The 21,899-nt window shown below is 42.5% G+C and overlaps 2 protein-coding genes across 3 annotated transcripts; both read left to right on the forward strand.

Moving 5' to 3' along the window:
- The first annotated feature begins 1,559 nt into the window (after positions 1–1,559).
- Positions 1,560–5,059, forward strand: LOC113010298 (zinc finger and SCAN domain-containing protein 2-like). The gene is made up of 3 exons (XM_026149320.1): positions 1,560–1,876; positions 3,142–3,420; positions 3,907–5,059. Exons 2-3 carry the CDS (start codon positions 3,174–3,176, stop codon positions 4,734–4,736), a joined length of 1,077 nt encoding a protein of 358 aa, XP_026005105.1. The 5' UTR covers positions 1,560–1,876; positions 3,142–3,173; the 3' UTR covers positions 4,737–5,059.
- A 3,107-nt stretch (positions 5,060–8,166) lies between these two features.
- LOC113010242 (tripartite motif-containing protein 16-like) lies at positions 8,167–11,797 on the forward strand. 2 transcript variants are annotated; one of them, XM_026149227.1, is made up of 2 exons: positions 8,167–8,340; positions 8,862–11,797. In XM_026149227.1, the coding sequence occupies exon 2, from the start codon at positions 9,005–9,007 to the stop codon at positions 10,679–10,681; it is 1,677 nt and encodes a 558-aa protein (XP_026005012.1). In that variant the 5' UTR covers positions 8,167–8,340; positions 8,862–9,004; the 3' UTR covers positions 10,682–11,797. The 2 variants fall into 2 exon arrangements, with proteins under 2 accessions (XP_026005012.1, XP_026005013.1); XM_026149228.1 differs by lacking the exon at positions 8,167–8,340 and having other exon boundaries at positions 8,706–10,702; positions 10,856–11,797.
- The last annotated feature ends 10,102 nt before the right edge of the window (positions 11,798–21,899 follow it).

The raw sequence follows: 21,899 nt of genomic DNA on the forward strand, positions 1-21,899 counted from the left end.
CCTGTCCACCAGATTTTAGAGTTTGTAGTTACATTTGGGGTGACACTGGTCTCATATTGTGTACTCCATATTGTCTTTAAAATGCATGAAAGTATTGCATGAATTTAAGCGTGACAATAGAATTTAATCCTCTTAAGCTGCTTCCTTTGATGTGGAAAATTGTTTTTGGGCGCTTTAAATACTCATACATGACCCATTTATCTGTTTAGCGAGACAAATAGAGATTGTAATCAATGAGCAGATCATTTGTTATGTTAAATGTTATTTTAGATGTTGGAACACATTTTTCTTATAAATCAAATGTTGAACACTTTTTTTTCTCACTCACTCTCACTCAAATCTGACAAAGAAAATGTCAAACTAATCTGCGAAAACCATGGGTTCAGAGTTCAATGTTAGAGCAGAAGATTCAGCTTTCTTCACTAAAACAGCTTTACGTTACACAGAAATTAGTGTTGTTTTACTGTCTGATTGAAGACATTTCTTGATGCATCACACCATCACAAGTAAAGTTGCTCCGCAGTTTCCAACTCTGATATGTTTTAGGAAATTTGTAAACTGAAAACTCTTCTCTCCCATCTTTCCATGGTCATTGAATGCAGCATCAGTGTTACAGGTTGTGACTCCTGTGAACAAACTGACACAGTGTGATGTTACACATATTTAAATCTGTCTTTACTGATGATGTTGAAGCTGCTGAAGGCTCAGTGAAGTTTTGTCTTCCTGCAGGTTAACAAGTGAAATCTGAAACTGATGCACAACACAAGAGGGCGCCTTCATCCTGCTAACAGGGATGTAGAGGAGGTTAAAGCACCTCAGCTCAGTTTGTCCACATGTTTTACATTCTGCCATGTTTTTAGGCTGAATAAAGCCTTTATCATAAAGTGCACTGTGTCATAGATCCTGGTAAACTGGATCAAAGCATCATTAGTTAGTCACTTATTTAGTTTGGAGCTGTATCATTCAACACTGTAGTAGCAAGATTTCCCTCAGCTTCTGTTAAAAACAGAAGAGGACTATTGATGAGAACAAACAGCAGGGACACAGTATCAGCAATCACCATGGTTTAACATGACCAGTAAACATCTCATAAAATGGTACATCGTGGTCTACAGTCTGTTTCCTTGAGTTCTGTAAGTTTCTCAGTTTTCAAGTTCTGTTTAAACATCTTTTAGTTAAGTTTTCATGTGTTATTCTAGAACTCCTGTTATGAATGCTGAGTTTGTATTTCCACTGTTAAATACAAGCATAAAGGTTTCAGGGGGTTGTAGTTGGTGCAGTATATTCAAAGACAAATATTTGTCTCAGAGAAGTAATAGAGTTAAAGGGATAAATGAAATGCAAATGAATAAAGAAATATTTTATTTCCACTTTTGATACATTTTTCCCAAGTGTAACATACAATTTACATGTCGTCGGTGTTAACATTGCTGTTGGCTCCAGGACCCAGCTTAACGACCTTGTACCTGTCCGTGAACGTCTCTCGGCCTCGGATACCAATGAATCGCTTCTGTGGCGGTTGCTAGGCAACAGGCACAGCGCGACGTAAGCGAGACAGTCCCATTTAAAGCCGCTCGGTTCGGCCTTCACGGCCTATGGATGCAGCTGCTGTAGTGGGGCGCTGCTTCGTGCTGCTCACAGGCTCTGATGGATGCTAGCTTCATGTGTGACGGACTGTTAGCTGGAAGAGTTTATTTTTGTGCTACGACTGAGAAACATTTCAGGGTTTGACGCAATAGTGGAGAGACTGGCTGACTGCTGCAGAAGAAATCTGCTCTGAGGTTAACAGAACGTCTGATCGTCCAGTATGAGATCAACCTTCAGCAGAGACTGCTGGATATCAGCCGGAAACCCGAGATAAAGTTACGCATAACAGGTAAAACTGCGATGGTCTCAGTGGACTAACACAAGAATACAACTCATGTAGGACCTGATCAGAGCTCAGCTTGTAGGCTAACATACTGAAATCAGGGAGCGGCTAATCACACAAGTGCGTCTCTTTTTTACGGTAAACTTTTAGCATTAAACAAACCTTGAGACCGAGAGAAAGTGCCTTTATAGAAGATTTATTTAGAAGATTAAGATAAAGGAGGCAGGGAGGGAAAGCTTCTGTTTTCTGCACTGTGCCACAGTTCGCTGTCTGCTTCGGCTCTCTGACCCTCACTCCGGGGCTACAGACAGTCCTCTGCCGCCTGTGGTGCTCCTCACGTCCGTCTGCACCCACAGGCTTCCCGAGGTGGAGGCAGGCCGGCAGGGACTTTGAGAGATGGGCTTTACTTTCAAAAATACCCCTTAATCAGGGTCTAACCCTACAAGACCATCGTGCCTCCCCCACCATCCTCACATCATGTTAAAATGTATATTTTTCAACTGAATTATATTTGGGTTCAAGAAAATGATGAAGTTTTTAAAATAACTTTGTAATGTTCTAATAAACAGTCTTAACTCGAACTAAATCAGCTCAAATCTCACAGATGTCAGTGTTATTCACAAAGCATGGAAACATAGTTGTTAGTTTTGAATGCAGCCACAGCAGGCAAACTATGGCTGCATGCTCCAAAGAACAGGAGCACAGTAACTGAACACACTCTTAGCACACTTACATCTGATTTTGGGAACAGTTAACAGATCTGAACCTGATGACCTGAGAGGTTTAACTGGGTCAAAGGTCGAGAGCCAATTGAGAACTGTCCAGTTAAACCAACTAAATGATGAAACCTTTGATTTAAAATGTCATGATCAACAGTATCAAAGGCAGCAATGAGATCAAATAGAACTAAGACTGAAACTCTGAGTCCCTAATAATCTTCAGATCACTGATGACTTTAGTTGGGTTGATTCTGTGCAATGACTGGCTGTGAAACCTGACTGGTACTTATCTGCTATGGCACTGTGAGATTTTCAGTTTAATCTACAACAATGACAAACATTTACTTGCAGCGTGAAGCTGGCAGCAGCTACCTGAATGATTTGTACTCTGAACTTTCCTAATAAGAGTATCAGAGCTCGAGAGTAACTTACACTTTCATTTTTCACATTTGTACAGTTTAAATTTCACTCCCATATGAGGACATGCTCAGAGTGGACTATATTTGCTCAGATGTGTTTTCCTGTCATCACATTATTAACCTTTTTCCTCAGTGACCCTTTGTTCCTCAAGATCTCCCCCTAACATGAAGTGTGAGGAAGAGGAGGGCCTGTATGACCAGCAGGTCTCCAACCAGGAGAGGAACTCCAGTCTGGACCAGGAGGGCCCAGATCCTCCACAGATCAAAGAGGAAGAGGAGGAACTCTGCATCAGCGATGACGTAGAAAAGATTGTACTCAAACAGGAGGACGAAGGCCTCATCTGGACTGAAGAAGAGCAGCTCAGACAGCTGGATAACATCTGGAAACCTGAAATGAACTTACACAGCAGGGGTATGTAAAACCGTAATGGTCTTACCTAAAAATTAATATGACTTTAATTCATTCAATAAAGATATTTTGGAAACACATCAGAGTTCTTCAAGGCCAGTGTTTAAATAAACTCAGCTGATTGTTAGTCGAGGTTTTCTGAGAGCTTCGCTGCTTTTTATCCCCATATTTTAATCCTACTTTTAAATTTCCCCTTCTGTCTGATGTTTGTCTTATCATTTACATAAACATCTTTCCAACAGTAATTGGTGGACAAACTGTGATTGGTGCATAGAAATTTACTAACGTGTTAGAAGTGAGTGCATGAAATCTTATTTTAACAGTTTCCAGGTCTGGGTAAATGATATGATGATATTTCGGATGATATTTTGATTAAACTCTGTTGTAGAGTTGGAAATGGACAGCTGTAGACACCACTGCCGAGTAGTCATTCTTGTTATACTTCTATATTTATCTAAGACAAGTAATTTTGTCCATTTGTCACCTCAGCTTTCCCACAACAGCATGAATGTGAGGAGGAACTGGTTTTTGGGGACCAGGAGAGAAACTTCAGCCTCGACCAGGAGGATCCGGAGCTTCCACAGATAAAAGAGGAAGAGGAGGAACCTTGCACCAGTCAGGACGTAGATCAGCTTGTAGTGAAGCAGGAGACTGAAGGCATTATTATCTTCATGGTGGCTCCTACTTATGAGGAAAGTGAGCCAGAGCTGGACAGTGAACATCTCCTTTCTTCCAGCTCTCCTGAACCAGAGAGCAGAGATCAGCAAGACAACTTTCCTGTGTCAGAGAGTCAGCGTAAAACTGACACAAGTAAAAAGTTTGTGAAATGTGAGATTTGTGGAAAAACCTTTGAGTACAGATCCAAACTAACGAGACATATGAGGGTTCACACAGGTGAGAAGCCACATTCTTGCAGCACCTGCGGAAAAAGATTCAGCCTGATGATAAACTTGAAAACTCACATGAGAATCCACACAGGTGAGAAGCCGTATTCTTGTGGCATCTGCGGAAAAGAATTTAGAGACCAATCAACGTTCAAAAAGCACATGACAGTTCACACAGGTGAGAAGCCTTATTCTTGTAGCACCTGCGGGAAAAGCTTCAGTCAGAAACCAACACTGGAGAGACACCAGAGAAGCCACACAGGCGAGAAGCTGCACTCCTGCGGCACCTGTGGGAGGGGATTCAGTCAGATGATAAACTTGAAAACTCACATGAGAATTCACACAGGTGAGAAGCCTCATTCATGTAGCACCTGTGGGAAAAGCTTCATTCAGAGGATACAGTTACAAAGACACATGAGGATTCACACTAGTTAAAAGTGGGAGAACTGTCAGATGAAGCAGTCCACTGAGAAGCCAGATCAGAGCAGATCAGATGACCTCCTTCATTAAAAACTCTCTGTATTGTTTATTGTATGTGGGGTGGGAGATATAGCCTCAAAATAATATTTCAAGAAACTTACGTTTAAAAAAATAATGTACATTTTATCAGCTCGGCAGGCAGCAGCATTTATATGTGTAAGTAAATGATGGATTTTCCATCTTTCTCTTCCAGTGAGCTGCTGTCACTGATGACAGCTTAGCTAATTCAAAGTGTGAAAATGTGGCCACCTCAAGGTGCTTGATATTGTAAGGTAAAGACCCAACAATAATACAATGAAAACAGAGAAAACCCAAACAGTCATATGACCCCCTATTAGCAAGCGTTTTGGCGACAGTGGGAAGGAAAAACTCCTTTTTAACAGGAAGAAACCTCCAGCAGAACCAGGCTCAGGGAGGGACCCCCATCTGCAACAAGGAAAGTTTTAAGTCTAATCTTAAAAGCTGAAGGCTCTGCCTCCCATTCTACCTTTAAATACTCTATGAACAACATTATAGTGCAATGTTAGTGACACGGCATACATGAAATATGAGCACATAAGTATCCTCAGGGGTGTTTTTCCTGGAAGTTTTAAGAAAAGTGTATTACAAGTGCTTACACTCTAGCTTAATATCCAAAATAACCTTGTAATGCGGAGCCTGCACAATTCTGTCATATAAGGAAAAGAAATTCTACCTGGTTTGTTTCATCTTGGGTCGAGCTTTTTAACCTCCTGCTTTTCCACCGTGTAGCACATCAGTAATTTCCATCCACTGACTGCTCTTGCTGTTATATGAAATGTAACTCGCGAGTGCTCCAGTGATGCATGGTTGAATCATTTGTTTACCTTTGGGTCGCACATCACTGCTGCTAGTATCTCCTGCTCACGTGCCTTCACAGCCCGGTTGTACTCAAGTGTGTTTTTGCTTAAAGTGTTGTAACAGGTTTGCTTTTTTCACTTTCAGTGGGAAAAGTTTTCTTGCATATTTTGCGAACATTCAGCTACCAAACTGTGACTGGAGCCCGACATATGGCTCTGGCTGTGAGACATGACTGGGGTTGACTCATTGGGGTGAATGCAAACACATGATGTTCCTCTAAACACACTTTTTTGTAAACATTTATACCAGTATTATTGCAGATCATATGATATGTCACAGCCCTAATTCTGTTTGTTGCATATTCCATTAAAACCTGTAATGAAGATGAAACACGTATTTACATTCATTTGATGTGATATTTGTATCGTGTTGAGCTGTGGAGGTGACAAAAAAGTTGCTGAGATGTTTTATTTTTTTGTTTAGTGGAGAGGTTTTACTCCACAGAGTCAAAGCTGGAAAGAAACACACATGAGACCAAACATTTTGTGATTTAATCTTGATTTTCATGAAGACTGAATTTCAGCATGTGCTCATCCTGTTGATTCGTATGTTGGTGTTGGTTATGTGTCTTAAAAGTGAAATAAAGATTTCTTTAAAACTTCTTGTGGCTATTTTTTTAAGGCACAATCTTTACAACATGAAACAACGTCTGTGAAGCACATTTTGTACAGTGGGCAGGGAGACTTGCCCATCACTGTGGTGGTGGGGTGGATGAGATTTGCCTGCGGTCACTTAAGGCTCTGTATGTTGTGGGTCTGTCCTGGTTGTCCTGCTCAAACATTGTATGGAAGTTGAGGTCAGTGCCTTCAGACCGGCCAACTATGGTGGTAATCATGGTCCCCTGTTTTATGAAGGGAGTGTAGAGGGTATGTTTGCACTTCAGGCCTCCCTAGGAAGGTCTATATCTGTAGTCACTTTCACTGTTTTCTTATTGCTGTTTCAAATTGTTGTTTCTGTTTGTAGCCTTTTTATTGAAGGATTTTGGTTTATATTATTAATATGTGCATTTGTTGTTATTAATAATATTTGCTTCACTCTCCATTTGATGTGTTTTTGGTATGTTATACTTTTAATTGTTTTATGATTATGTTTATGTGGGGTTTATAATTATATTTAAGTTCTGGGTTTTTTTATGAATAAAAGTGACTTAACTTGTCAGAGATATGAGACTTTGGGCATTTCCCCTTCTGTCTTATTCTCAGTGTCTTGTCTCCATGTTTATTTACCTCTGTGTTGCTATCTTTGTGTCTCTGTCTCTTTCTCTTCCCCTGTTCAGTGGGATTTAAGACTTCCAACAAATAATTTCAAAGGGTCAATTAAATTTTAATAAAACCATTTTACTCAACACTGCACTCGAATTTTAGCTTTTTTTTTTTACTCAGTCATAAAAAGATTCATCTTAAAATATGTTTTAGATACATTTTTATTACTTTTTTCTTTCTTTCTTTTCTTGTTGTTGTCCCGTTTCGTTTTTTAGCCATCAGAATTATTGTCTGAAGGCCAAAAAAGATGCCCAACTAACTTAATTTACCAAATGGACCATCACGGCCTTGCCATATTGGTCCATTTGATCAACCTTTGTTATTATTTATTTATTTTAATTTATTTTCAGTTGTTACAGATAGGACAGACATGACTGGGGGATAGGAAGGAAGGAAGGAAGGAAGGAAGGAAGGAAGGAAGGAAGAAAAGGGGAAGAGGGACAGTGAGAAAGGGCACTTAAAAAATATCTCCCAGGTCACCTGTTGAGAGAAGAAAATAAGAGAAAACAAGCAAAAAAGAGAGCAACATAATAACACAACACCATTGCAATAATCTAGCTAAGTGTAAATAACAGTAAATATTAAATACTGAATGTGATTGTGCAGCACGCAAGATTGACATCGCATAATGTGGTTTGAGGTAGCAGCCAAGAAAGGTGTAGCTTGTGTGTGTGAACACCTGTGTGGATGAGTGCTCGTCTATTCAAAAGGCTTCTCCATGTAACGATCTGCTGGTGTGGGGAGCCACAGCCCCGTCCCCCAGGGCATGAAGCAGGCATGGAGGAGATCCAGGCCCCAGACATCCAGAGGCCCCCAGAGTGCGAGCGCCCAAAGAGGACCACCGGAGGGGCAACCGTGCCACCTTCCTGGGAAGAGCTGAGGAGAACCCCAGATGAGGGGTCACCCAACAGCCACAGAGCAGAAGCCAGAGGGGGCTGCAGTGACGTACACGCGGGCTCTGCCGGCAGTCAGCTGTGCCAGAGTGAATCGAGCCCCCGCAAGGGGCCCGACCGAGCCACAGGCACCAGGCCCCACAGAGCAGCCGTACCGGGGAGTGAGCTGGTACAGACCTGAGCGCCCAGCCTTGGACACCAAGTATGCACCGATGTCTGAGTTCATCAACCACCAGCAGGGAGTGTGGTGAGGGGAAATAGGCCTCCATACCTTGGAGGGCCTGAGATGTTCCAAGGGGGTGGAGTCTAAGACCCGAGCTGACATATAGACACAGACGAATAGGCGCACACAGACCTAAACATGCATTCCCACCCTCATGCACACATATACAAATACTCGGCGCTCATCCAACCTGGATACAGACACAAATGGACACTGTACATGTACTGTACAGCACGGCCTCTCCTGAGAACCCTCAATGTCTACATGCATTTAAAACTGAGAGGTGGGCACCGGCGCCAGAGGTGAGGTTGAATACAAAGACTGTCCTCTGGACACCGTATAACATGCCCGATCCCAAGGCCCTATATGTATGTGTTATGAGAGTGTGAGTAATGTGGATGTCTAGGTTGTGGAATAAAATCAGTCTGCTGATAAAACAGTGAGCACAGTGAGAAGATCTTCACTGAGCTGATCCATCTCATCTCATAAAATTGAGGCACAGGTGACCAGGAGGGGACAGAGGGGGAACGACCTTTTATTGCTTTTTTCTACAACAATTTCTTAGTTCAGCTGCAGTATTTGATATCCTGTAATGACTAAAATGATCATTTAAACTAATTTACATAAAAAGATTGTCTTTTAAATGTTAAGTTTATTTAACAACTTTAAAGGCTGAGCAGTGCTATTTTTAAATGAAAAACTCACAGGCTCACATGTTCCAGGATTGAATTAGTGTCTGATAACCCTCCCTCTTCCTGCTCTCTAACTCAGCACCTCCTCTCTGTCCACATGTTCCCTTGTTCCCTCCCCTTCTGATCTGCAGTTTGAAGATGGGTGCAACCAACATGTGGTGACGTATAAGAGCTGACAGATCCCATTCGCTACAGAAACCTATGTTGTTTAGATCAGAGCAGTTTCAGTTCTGAGGAAGTGAAACTCACACAGTCACTGACACTGTTGGGTGAAATGGCGCAGAAAAGTGTTCAGCTGGACCGAGAAACCTTCTCTTGTTCGATCTGTTTGGATCTACTGAAGGATCCGGTGACTCTTCCCTGTGGACACAGCTACTGCATGAACTGTATTGAAAGCTTCTGGGATGAAGAGGAAAAGAAGAAAATCTACAGCTGCCCTCAGTGCAGACAGACTTTCACAGCGAGGCCTGTCCTGGAGAAAAACACCATGTTAGCAGTTTTAGTGGAGCAGCTGAAGAAGACTGGACTCCAAGCTGCTCCTGCTGATCACTGCTATGCTGGACCTGAAGATGTGGCCTGTGATGTCTGCACTGGAAGAAAAATGAAAGCCTTCAAGTCCTGTTTAGTCTGTCTGGCATCTTACTGTGAGAAACACCTTCAGACTCATAATATAGTTGCAGTTTCATTAAAGAAACACAAGCTGGTGGAGCCCTCCAAGAAGCTCCAGGAGAACATCTGCTCTCGTCATGATGAGGTGAAGAAGATGTTCTGCCGTACTGATCAGCAGAGTATCTGTTATCTCTGCCCTGTGGATGAACATAAAGGCCACGACACAGTCTCAGCTGCAGCAGAAAGGACTGAGAGGCAGAGAGAGCTGGAGGTGAGTCGACAAAACATCCAGCAGAGAATCCAGGACAGAGAGAAAGATGTGAAGCTGCTTCAACAGGAGGTGGAGGCCATCAATCAGTCTGCTGATCAAACAGTGGAGCACAGTGAGAAGATCTTCACTGAGCTGATCCATCTCATCCAGAAAAGAAGCTCTGATGTGAAGCAGCAGATCAGATCCCAGCAGGAAACTGAAGTGAGTCGAGTCAAAGAGCTTCAGGAGAAGCTGGAGCAGGAGATCACTGAGCTGAAGAGGAAAGATGCTGAGCTGAAGCAGCTCTCACACACAGAGGATCACATCCAGTTTCTGCACAACTACCCCTCACTGTCAGCACTCAGTGAGTCTACAGACTCATCCAGCATCAATATCCGTCCTCTGAGCTACTTTGAGGATGTGATAGCAGCTGTGTCAGAGGTCAGAGATAAACTACAGGACATTCTGAGAGAGCAATGGACAAACATCTCACTGACAGTCACTGAAGTGGATGTTTCACTGTCAGATCCACCAGAGCCAAAGACCAGAGCTGGATTCTTAAAATATTCATGTGAAATCACACTGGATCCAAACACAGCAAACAAACGGCTGTTATTATCAGAGGGGAACAGAAAAGCAACATTTATGGAACAACAACAGTCTTATTCTGATCATCCAGACAGATTCACTGGATGGCGTCAGGTCCTGAGTAGAGAGAGTCTGACTGGACGTTGTTACTGGGAGGTGGAGTGGAGAGGGGAAGGAGTTTATGTAGCAGTTGCATACAAGAATATCAGCAGAAAAGGATGTGGTAATGAATGTGCCTTTGGATGGAATGACAAATCTTGGTCATTAGATTGTATCAACAACAGTTTTACATTTTGGTACAACAACATCCAAACTCGTGTCTCAGGTCCTCGTTCCTCCAGAGTAGGAGTGTACCTGGATCACAGAGCAGGTATTTTGTCCTTCTACAGCGTCTCTGAAACCATGACTCTCCTCCACAGAGTCCAGACCACATTCACTCAGCCGCTCTATGCTGGACTGAGGCTTTATTATGGAGCCACTGCTGAGTTGATTAAAGTGAAATAGACTGAAGTCTTTCATATTGTTGTAAGTTTAAATCTGTATTTTAGTTCCCTTTTAGTTTCTCTCCATCATTATTGTGGTATTTATGTGCTGCACATAAATCAGATGTCAGTCAAACATTATGGGCAGTACCTCGACATCTTCAACATGTTGTCTTGATGTTTTTACGTTTTATAGGTGGAGCTCTTTCCTGTGTCTGTTCAGCCATGGAGACTATCAATGCTTATGGATATTTTTATTTGAAAAATTTCTCCACATGACAACATAAACTTCTCTATCTTCTAAATGTTTACTGAATATTTTTCTTAGGTATTTGTATGTTGTTGTTTCTCTTCACTGATCTTAACAGAGAAGTCTACAGACCTTCCTTTATCACACAGATTTTATTCTCATTTGTACATTTATAAAGAAAACAATTAATTACAGAGCAATAAGAAATTTTAAGAAAGTGCACTATATCATAATTTATAGTAAAGTGTATTAAAGCATCGTTAGTTAGTCACTTATTTAGTTTGGAGCTGTATCATCTGACACTGTAGAAACATTTCCTCCAGCTTCAGCACAGAATGTTAAAAACAGAACTATTAATGAGAACAAACAGTAGGAACACAGTATCAGCAAACATCATGGCTTAAAATGGAGAGTAAAAATCTAAAAAGAAATAAACAAATTAGTAAAAAGGATTTCCTGTTGACATGTTATTGGTCCTATCTTGTCTGCAGCACCTCCAGGATGCTTCTTATATGTTTCTGGTTATTTTTGCACCAATTTTAGTTTTTGTCAGTAGGAAGTTCAAGTTCAACTCAGTGTGTTTGTTTGTTTTTTTCAAACTGATGCCTGACCTTGAACACCAAACATCTGTCAATAAAGCAATGATATAAAATGCTTATATTAGTACTGAAAAACTGCATATCCACTTTACAAATATAAATAATGATATAAATCCACAGCTGAACTGGAGGAGCAGCTGATCTAGTTCACTCATGTGTTTCTGGACTAAGAGTTGGAGCAAATACCTTATGATTCAGTGATGTTTGTTTTTGTTAAATATTTTGTAGATCCAAGAGTGAGTTTGACTCATGATGATGATGTTCCGAATTAAACAAAGTTGGTCACAAATTCTTCAAAGCTGTTTATTAAGAATATATTCACTTGGACTCATGAGACAGGCTTGTGATCCAAGGGAGCCATCAACTGGACAATTACTGACATGACAACAAAAAAGCTAAGTACAGAGGGGGGAACAGAGGTGAAAATACTTGCTTTAAAGGATTGTAATGTTTCCTTTTAAAATAAGTCTCTAAGGTCAGACAAAGGGACAGAAACTCATAGCTTTCTACCAGCCCAATGACAAAACTATAAGTTGTTTTTTAACATCTACTTTTTCATCTATTTGGCAGTCACAGTGAAAAGTATAAACATTGGCACGCTTTGTCTTGTGATTCTGCTGTTCGTAAAAAATGACCATGCGCAAAGTACCAGACTTTAAGGCTTTGACTTGATGCCAATGGCCTGAGGAGGACAGTATTACCCTTGGACATGTGTAGTCTGCCGTCTACTCAATAGAAGAAGAAGAAGCGCGGAAATGGCACAACTGTCTTCAGTTTCTGGGAGAGTTTAACAATGAGAGACTGATGATGCAGAAGAAATCTCCGTGGTTAAAAACATTAAAAACAGTCGTCCAGGATGATGAGATCCGCCACTGGCTCAGACTGCTGTATATCAGCCGGAGACCCGAGATGAAGTCACGCAGCAGGTATGTAAAACTGTGATGTTCTCAATGAACTAACACAGGAACGATCTGAGCTCAGTCTGTAAGCTAACAGGCTAAAATCAGAGAGCAGCTAATCAAACAAGTGCGTCCGTTTTTTTTAAAGGTAAACTTTTAACAATAGACTTTCATGAGACACATCAAAACCAAACAGGGAGGGAAAGCTTCGGTTTTCTGCACTGTGCCACAGTTCGCTGTCTGCTTCGGTTCACGACGCCTCACTCCGGGGCTACAGACAGTTCTCTGCCGCCTGTGGTGCTCCTCACCTCCGTCTGCACCCACAGACTTCCCGAGGTGGAGGCAGGCCGGCAGGGACTTTGAGAGATGGGCTTTACTTTTAAAAATAGCCCTTAATCAGGGTCTAACTCACTAAAAGATGGCCACATGTCTCTCTCCAACTTAATCTCTTTCTTTTAAGTAATTGTTTTTCATTGAAATGAAATTAATTGTTCAATAAAATGATTACATTTATAATTGAATTAAAGTTAAATGAATCAAGGTGATTTTGACTTTGCTAGTTAACAGGAAGAGAAACAAACTTACACAGGATAAAATGAAATTTGGACCCAGCAGAAAAAGTCAGATCACAGACAAACAGAAACATTCCTCTTTGGCTAAAATAAAATGCAGATTATTGCTCATCTGCAGTTTTAATCATGGTGAATAATTTATGATTCAGCCAAGTAAGATTCTTCTGTGTGGAGGTTTTTCCCCTGTCAAAAGGCATTGACCATTACCTTCATCTAAACATGGAATTTAAGTCATGTAGTTGCCGTTGTTTGTTTTTAAAGAGGTCATAATATTTTTGTGATGGTAGAAATTTATCTTCAAAGTAATAGTTATAAAGTGAATTAATAAGACTTTCCAACAAAGAGAGGGAGTCACATGGTGCTTCTGAAACATTTGTACAAACCTCTCTCACATATGTGAGCAACATGCTCACAGTGTACAGCCCTGCTGACTGAGGCTGCACCTTTACCTGTCTAATCTTTTTCTTTTTACTTTGTTCCTCAAGTCCCACATCAACATGAAGTGTAAGGAGGAGGAAGATCTGGCTGGCCAGCAGGTCTGGAAGCAGGAGAGGAACTTCAATCTGGACCAGGAGGACACAGATCCCCCACAGATCAAAGAGGAACAGGAGGAACTCTGCATCAGTCAAGAGGGAGAACAGCTTGTAGTGAAACACGAGGATGAAGGCATCGTCGTCTGGAGCGGGGAAGAGCGGCTCAGACAGCTGCATAACATCTGGAAACCTGAGAAAGATTTACAGACCAGCGGTAAAACTGTAATGGCTTTTCTGAAGTGTTAACATTAATATTAAACCTACAGTTTGTATCAGTCAGATCTATTTAATGTGTATTCGTGAAAACATGACAGGGAGTTTTAAATGGACTGGTTCTTATATAGCGCTTTTCTACTCAATCTTGAGCACTCAAAGCGCTTTACAAAACTTGTGCATTCACCCACTCACTCCCATTCGCACAAGCACATTTTTCTTAGTGCTTTCTACCAACATTCAGACACACATTCCACAGATCAAAGAGCAACTTGAGGCAACTTGGAGTTAGTATCTTGCCCAAGGATATTTGAAATGCAGACTAGGTGAAGCCGGGAATCGAACCGATCAGTAGATGATCTGCTCTACCGCCTGAGCTACAGCCACCCCCAATAGTGAAGATTATTTTGAAAAATATCAAGATGTAGATCAGTTTCGAGATCAACTCCAAAATAGATCATCAGTCAGTCAGTAATAAGTGAGTTCTTTTTTGTTTGAAAGGTTTTTTTTACTCTTAATGTTGCTGAAAAATGTCAGAACTCAAGTTCTCATTTGCATCAGAGTGCACAAATAACTTCATTTTTACACACTTTTAATTTCACCTGCAAATGTGAGCAACATGCCCTCATTACAGACTTTAACTAAAACTTTATCTTCTCAGAAGTGTTTTTCTATAATTACATTTTTTTTATTGTTCGTTTAGAAGCAATAGTGGAGAGACCGGCTGACTGCTGCAGAAGAAATCTGCTCTGAGGTTAACAGAACGTCTGATCGTCCAGTATGAGATCAACCTTCAGCAGAGACTGCTGGATATCAGCCGGAAACCCGAGATAAAGTTACGCATAACAGGTAAAACTGCGATGGTCTCAGTGGACTAACACAAGAATACAACTCATGTAGGACCTGATCAGAGCTCAGCTTGTAGGCTAACATACTGAAATCAGGGAGCGGCTAATCACACAAGTGCGTCTCTTTTTTACGGTGAACTTTTAGCATTAAACAAACCTTGAGACCGAGAGAAAGTGCCTTTATAGAAGATTTATTTAGAAGATTAAGATAAAGGAGGCAGGGAGGGAAAGCTTCTGTTTTCTGCACTGTGCCACAGTTCGCTTGGTAGCATAGAGTTTAACAAAGGTTTTCCAAGCTTCAGTATTACCAAATATACTAATCAATTGCCATATAACTAACAACATCTGTTTTATCATTTCTAACACCCTGGAGGACAACGGGGAGAGTTTAGACGCTCTCCAAGATTACATCGACCGCTGTTTTCAAGATTTAGTAATGCATAAGGCCCAGAGTGCATCTTCCCCGGCCAAAATCGAGACGCCGTCATCGAAGAGAAGTCGCCAGGCAGACTCCCCCGGTACAACATCGCCTGCCGGCAAAGACATCGCAGAAATCCTGGAGTCAATCGACAAGCGATTGTCCAGTTTCGATGCGAGGCTGTCCCTGGTGGAGATTTTACACCGGGAATTTAAATCTCTGAGAGAATCCCTGGAATTCAGCCAGCGGCAGGTGGAAACGCTTGCCGCTGAAAATGCCACGCTACGGGAGTCGGTTAAATCTCTCACTGATAACGTGACCCAGCTAAACATTGAAAATAAAAAAATAAAAGAGTCCGTTATCGATCTACAAGCCCGTAGCATGAGAGATAATCTTGTGTTTTCTGGTATTCCAGAAACTGCCGGAGAGGACGCAGAGGCAACGGTGAAAAACTTCATTAAAATCCACCTGAAGCTGCCGGAGGACACCGTAAAGAACATCGACTTCGATAGAGTACATCGCTTGGGGGGCGCGCGGTCGCGGACCGGGAGACCACGGCCTATTGTGGCCAAATTCAGTCAATTCAAACAGAAGGAACAGGTGAAGAGTCGCGGCAGAGAGCTGAAAGGAACGGACTTCAGCGTGAACGACCAGTTCCCCAAAGAGATCCTGGAACGACGCAAGGTCCTGTTCCCAGTTCGACGTAGCTTCATCCAGAAAGGCTCCCGTGCTGTCATCGCCGTGGACCGGCTCTACGTGGACGGACAGCTTTACCGCGACCTCGGCACCACACCGTGGTTATATTAACTGCACTCCAGATAAGAACCCGCTACACTCTTTTCTTACTCATTCACACTTTCTCCTTTAACATGAGTTTAAGCTAGTAATATCAATATGATGTCATAGCAGATATAACACCGTCACCCTCCGTCATTGCTTTAATTGGAATGTTTCCGTTTCGTTTCTTTTTTTTTGTTGTCGCTCACAGTTCATGTGGTTTCTTTCTTTCTCTTGTCTTTCACTGCTGTGGTCACCTACTTCCCCACTCACCTACAAACAACACCCTCTATTTCTCCATATTTTCACAACACGATCACGCAAACACATCAGCTCAACGGCAGCACATTCACAACAGCCTCACAGCACGCACAGACTTGCAGGACACATAAGCAAACCACGCTTGTTCATATTAGTGAATATTCACACACATAGTCAGACTTATGGAGCCTCTCACCACACTTCTTTTTCTCTTTCTATTTATAAACAAGGGATGTTTCCATATTCTCTCCACCTGTCTAAACGAAACACCCAGCATACATCATTAGACATACACGCACAATTAAGGGCATGCTGAGGTTTGTCACATGGAATGTAAATGGAGCTGGCACCAGAGGAAAGAGGTTAAAAATATTTAACCAGCTTAAAAAACTACAGGCAGATGTTGTTTTATTACAAGAAACTCACAAACCTGTCACAGGTTTAAACGAACTTAAAACACCTGAGTTTCCTAACGTGTTTGCAGCCGGTTATAATTCTAGACAACAGGGAGTAGCAATTTTAATACATAAAAATGTTAATTTTACAGTACTCGATACAGTTATAGATCCAGAGGGTAGATTTCTAATTATTAAACTATCAATATTGAACAAAAAACTATGTATTGTTAGTATATATGGTCCAAATGTTGATGAACCCTCATTCTTCCACGGTTTTTTTAGTGCACTCTCTGAACACCTTGATTGCACACTCATTCTTGGCGGTGACCTCAACCTTGGACTAAATGAAGAAATGGATAGGCTCAACACAACAGGAACTCAGCGTAATTGGCAGTCCACAAATATAATCAAACAGTATATGAACGACTTTGGTCTTTGCGATGCATGGCGCTCCCTTCACCCCACCAGTAAGGAATATACTTTTTTCTCGCATGTTCATCACTCTTACTCTCGTCTGGATTATTTTTTGGTCAGCAGCTCACTGCTGAACGACATTTCAGACACTGAGATTCATCCTATAGCTGTCAGCGATCATGCTCCTGTATCTTTAACACTAATGCACAAGAATAATACTACGCCAAGTAAAAACTGGAGATTTAATATATCACTACTTAAAGATGAAGACTTTATTAAATACTTTAAAAAGGAATGGACTTCATATTTAGACTTTAATGACACTCCCGGAATATCTGCTTCTGTCCTATGGGAAGCAGGGAAAGCTGTGATGAGAGGTAAAATAATTTCTTTCTCATCACACAAAAAGAAAGAAGAAAACAAAAATATTCAGGAATTAGAAAAAAACATCAAATCACTAGAAGAAGCCTACGCGTCCCACCAAGATCAGGAAACATTGAACAAAATATGCAAAACAAAACTAGAATTAAATGAAACTATTAATAAAAAAACACAATTCCTTATACAAAGACTTCGCTTGCAGAATTTTGAACACAGTAACAAATCAGGTCGATTTCTAGCTAACCAGCTAAAAATAAATAAAGAAAAAACAACTATATGTGCTGCTAAAGATTTATCGGGGAACACAATATATGATCCTGGAAGAATAAACAACATTTTTAGGGATTTCTATGAAACTTTATACTCACCACAAATAAACCCATCTAAAAATGAAATTGATCTGTTTCTTGACAACGTAACTCTTCCAAAATTACTAGACAGTCAAGCAATGGAACTGGATTCGCCACTGACGCCAAGTGAACTCCAGGAAGCCCTGATAAGTATGCCCAATAATAAGGCTCCAGGTCCAGACGGCTTCCCTGCAGAATTCTACAAAGAATTCTGGATAATTTTGGCACCAGTATTCCACAGCATGTTGCAGGAAATCGAGGAAAAGGGCAGACTACCACCAAATATGAATTCTGCCAACATTAGTCTCCTGCTAAAACCAGGCAAAGACCCTTTATATCCCTCAAGCTATCGTCCAATTTCTCTTTTAAATGTAGACCTTAAAATAATCTGCAAAGCTCTCTCAAAGAGATTAGAGAAAATGACCCCCCTCTTAATTCATCCTGACCAAACTGGTTTCATAAAAGGTCGGCACTCCTCAACAAACACTCGTAGATTACTTAATTTAATAGACTACTCATACGATAAAAACATCGAAACCATAATATTATCTCTAGATGCAGAAAAAGCATTTGACAGAGTTAATTGGAAATTTTTATTCGCAACTTTACACAAATTTGGTTTTGGAAACTCTTTCATAAACTGGATAAGAATATTATACAATTCCCCAACGGCTCGTATCAGAACAAATGACCAGACATCCTCCAGCTTCTGTCTCCTGAGGGGCACCAGACAGGGATGCCCACTCTCCCCTTCACTTTTTGCAATTTTTATCGAACCTCTAGCAGCAGCATTTAGACAGGCTACAACAATTAAGGGCATAAAATGTAAGAACATAGAACATAAAATCAGTCTCTATGCGGATGATGTGTTGCTTTTTCTGCAAAACACACAAACCAACCTCTCTGAGGTAATTACTTTAATAAACTGGTTTTCAAGAGTTTCAGATTATTCAATTAACTGGCCAAAATCTACAGTTCTCCCCATTAACTGCTCCTTCCATAATTCTTCCTCTGCCCCACTGCAATCCGGAAATATTAAATATTTAGGTATTAATGTCTCTCCTAAGCTTTCAGACTTAACTAAACTAAACCACATCCCACTTCTAAAGAAAGTAGAAGGCGATCTGACTAGATGGAAATCTTTACCCATATCACTCATGGGAAGGGTCGCCACTATAAAAATGATGATCTTGCCAAAAATAAATTACTTATTTTTGATGATCCCTAACAAACCATCACAAGATTGGTTCAGATCTCTGGATTCATATATTTCCAAATTCCTTTGGAAAGATAAACCCCCGCGTATTAGCTTAAAAACGCTACAAAGAACCAAGGATAGAGGAGGATTAGATCTGCCTAATTTTCACCAATACTTCTTAGCCAACAGGCTTCAGTTCATCTCAGAATGGTTAAAACATACCTTCTTAGTTGAGCCCTGGCTAGATGTTGAACAGGCACTATGCAAGGATCTAGAGATTTCAGACCTACCATTTATTAGCTCAAACATCAAAAGACATGAATGCTTTAAAAGTATCAACATCAGCTTTTCTCTAACAGCATGGTGGGAGTATCTAAAAATAACGGAGTCTTCATTAATCCCATGCAAACGTACACCTATCTGGAATAACCCTGACATATTACAAAACAATAATATGATTAATTTCCCAGAATGGAGTTGTAAAGGAATTAAATACTTAGAACATATATTAGAGGGAACAGAATTTATTCCATTTGACGGACTAGTTACACAATATGGGATCAACAAGACAAGATTTTTAGAATATCAACAAATTAAATCCATAGTAAAAAAGAAATTTAACCTCAGTCAAGTTGAATTACAAACACCACTAAGTGCGGCACATTTTTTTACTCTTAAATCCCCCAAATTATTATCTAAAATATACAGAACACTTTCTAAATTAGATGAATCAATATCCCTTCCTACTGCAAAGTGGGAAGCAGATTTATCAGTCAACCTAGACCAAAACTTCTGGTCTCAGATTTGCTTAAAAACTTTCAAATTAATTAAAAATCCCAGTCTGCAATTAATACAATACAAAATACTTCATAGAGTGCACTATACAGGTCATCGGATGTTCAAGATGGGCTTTACATCTTCCAACAACTGCTCACACTGTCAAGGCAATACACCAGACAATTACATCCACGCTCTTTGGTTCTGTCCACCAGTGCAAAAGTTTTGGCGCGAGATATGTGAAGACTTATCAAAGTGTCTGAAATGTAACATTCCAACTTCCCCCTTAGTGTGTCTACTGGGCAGCTTAGATAATGTCACTTCAGAAAAGAATATAGCCCATATGATCTTCACTGCCCTATGCATAGCCAAGAAAACAGTCCTCATGAACTGGAAAAATAAAAATAATCTTAATTCTAACCAATATAGAAATTATCTATTAGATTACATTAGTCTTGACACAGCCTCTGCCACCACATTAGATCAATTGCTCTGGGCCCCTTTTATCAGCTCCATCACCTAGTGGGGGTGGGGGGTCATAGTTTGGTCCCGCCTTCACTGTTGTGATTGGTGAGGGGGTAGGGACAGGCTTAGGGCGTCGGGGGGTTCCCCGGAGGCATCTTCCTTGGGGGGCTCAACCCGGGGTAGCGGTCACGTCCGGTTGGGGGCTCTGTTGGCTCTCAGGTGACTGTTTCCTCGCGGCTGCGTGCAGCGGGGCTAGGGGAGGGTCTGTACTGACGGACGTGGGTTACTGACCTGGCAACCTGGCTGCCCCTGGGTGGGTCCGGGATGGGCGTGAGGTTCTGGGGGACGCTCCGTCTCTGGGCTGGGGCCCGGGCCGGGCCTCGGGGGCTTGGGTCCTGGTTGGTGTGTTGCCGGGGTTGTGGGCGGGTGGGTGCATGGGGGCCCGGCCCTGGAGCAGGGTGCCGCCGGTGCGTCGAGCCGCCTGGGGGGCTCTTCATCTGGTGGGGGGGATGGTCACATCTTGCAGGAGCTTTCTTCTCTTCAGGAACTCTCTGTGGGAGGGGGAGATACAGGAGAGGTGGAGGAAGATCTCAGCCTGGGCGTTTACCGTCTTATGTAGTCTGGAAGATGTGTGGATGGTGGGGTGGGTGCAGTTTTCTCTGTGGTGGGGTTGGGTGGACTGTCCATCCAGGGCTCTGTGGAGCCGGAGGGCGCTACTGCACTGGGCCCCGGTCTGATGGGCCTGGGCCCCCCTTCCCTGGCGGGTCGCGGAGGGTGGGAGTGCCTACTGGGGTCAGCGGGGGAGCGGAGTCTGCCTCTCCCCACCGCAGGGAAAAGGGTAACACCACCTGGGTCTGGGTGCAATTCCTTCCCTCCCCATCTCCAGCTGCCTCCCTCTTCCCGCTCCTCCACAACCACCCACACATGCAGGGCCTTGGAGTGGGGGTATGTCACCAGGGTGCAGAGGAGGCTACCCCCCCCCCCCCCCCCTGTCCCCTTCTGGCTGCCTCTGCCTCAATTTTATCCCACAACTTAGACATTCACATTATTCACACTCTCATTACACATACATATAGGACCTTGGGGGTGGGCACAATCACGGAGTCCAATTTACCATCAGGGTGTATACCTCACCCCTGGCGTCGTTGCCCACCTCTCAATTTTAAATACACTTAGTCATTGAGGGCCAGCAGGTGGGACTATGCGCTTACCTGCTGCTCCATGGCAGGTAGCTCCATGCCCTCCTGGGTTTTAATTGCACCTTAGAACACATATGCATCAACACTACAATGAGCGGGTGGAGGGAGGTTTGGAGTCTTCTCCCACCCCCATTCTCTGCGGCCTGCTGGAGCGGGAGGGCTAGTAGGAGGAGTTGGCCGTCCGACTGCGGTCTGGGGTGTGGGGCCTCCCTGCTGCTGCGGAGTCGGGGTGGTCTGCCTCTCCCCACCGCAGGGAAAAGGGTAACACCACCTGGGTCTGGGTGCAATTCCCCCCTCCAGGGGCAAGGGTACCTAGACCCGGTTTGTAGAGTACGCTTGGGGAGTGTGATTGTGTGTACAGCGTCTCTTTATGTCTGTCTCCACGTTGGTTGAGTGTGGAGTGAGTGCATATGAGAGCATGAGGGTGGGAATGGATGTTTGTGTCTGTGTGTGCCTGTATGTCTGTGTCTATATGTCAGGTTGGGTATCAGACGCCACCTCTCTGGGGACACCTCAGGCCCTCCAAGGTTTGGAGGCCTATCTCCACCCACCACCACTTCCCCTGCCGGTGGCGGACTCCCTCAGGTGTCGGTGTGTTGGTGGTTCTTTGTGTCTGGGGGTGGGCGTCCGGGTACACACCGGCTCACTCCTTGGCGGCCGCTTGTCGGGGCCTGGGGCCTGGGGCTCG

Source organism: Astatotilapia calliptera, chromosome 18 (genome assembly GCF_900246225.1).
Source record: "Astatotilapia calliptera chromosome 18, fAstCal1.2, whole genome shotgun sequence".
Lineage (NCBI taxonomy): Eukaryota > Metazoa > Chordata > Actinopteri > Cichliformes > Cichlidae > Astatotilapia > Astatotilapia calliptera.

Excerpts from the sequence above, each read along its gene's own strand:
- LOC113010298 (XM_026149320.1), top strand. The coding sequence starts at position 3,174 with ATGAAGTGTGAGGAAGAGGAGGGCCTGTATGACCAGCAGGTCTCCAAC. Across the intron at positions 3,421-3,906 it reads AATGAACTTACACAGCAGGG|CTTTCCCACAACAGCATGAA; the intron begins GTATGTAAAACC and ends TTGTCACCTCAG.
- LOC113010242 (XM_026149227.1), top strand. The coding sequence starts at position 9,005 with ATGGCGCAGAAAAGTGTTCAGCTGGACCGAGAAACCTTCTCTTGTTCG.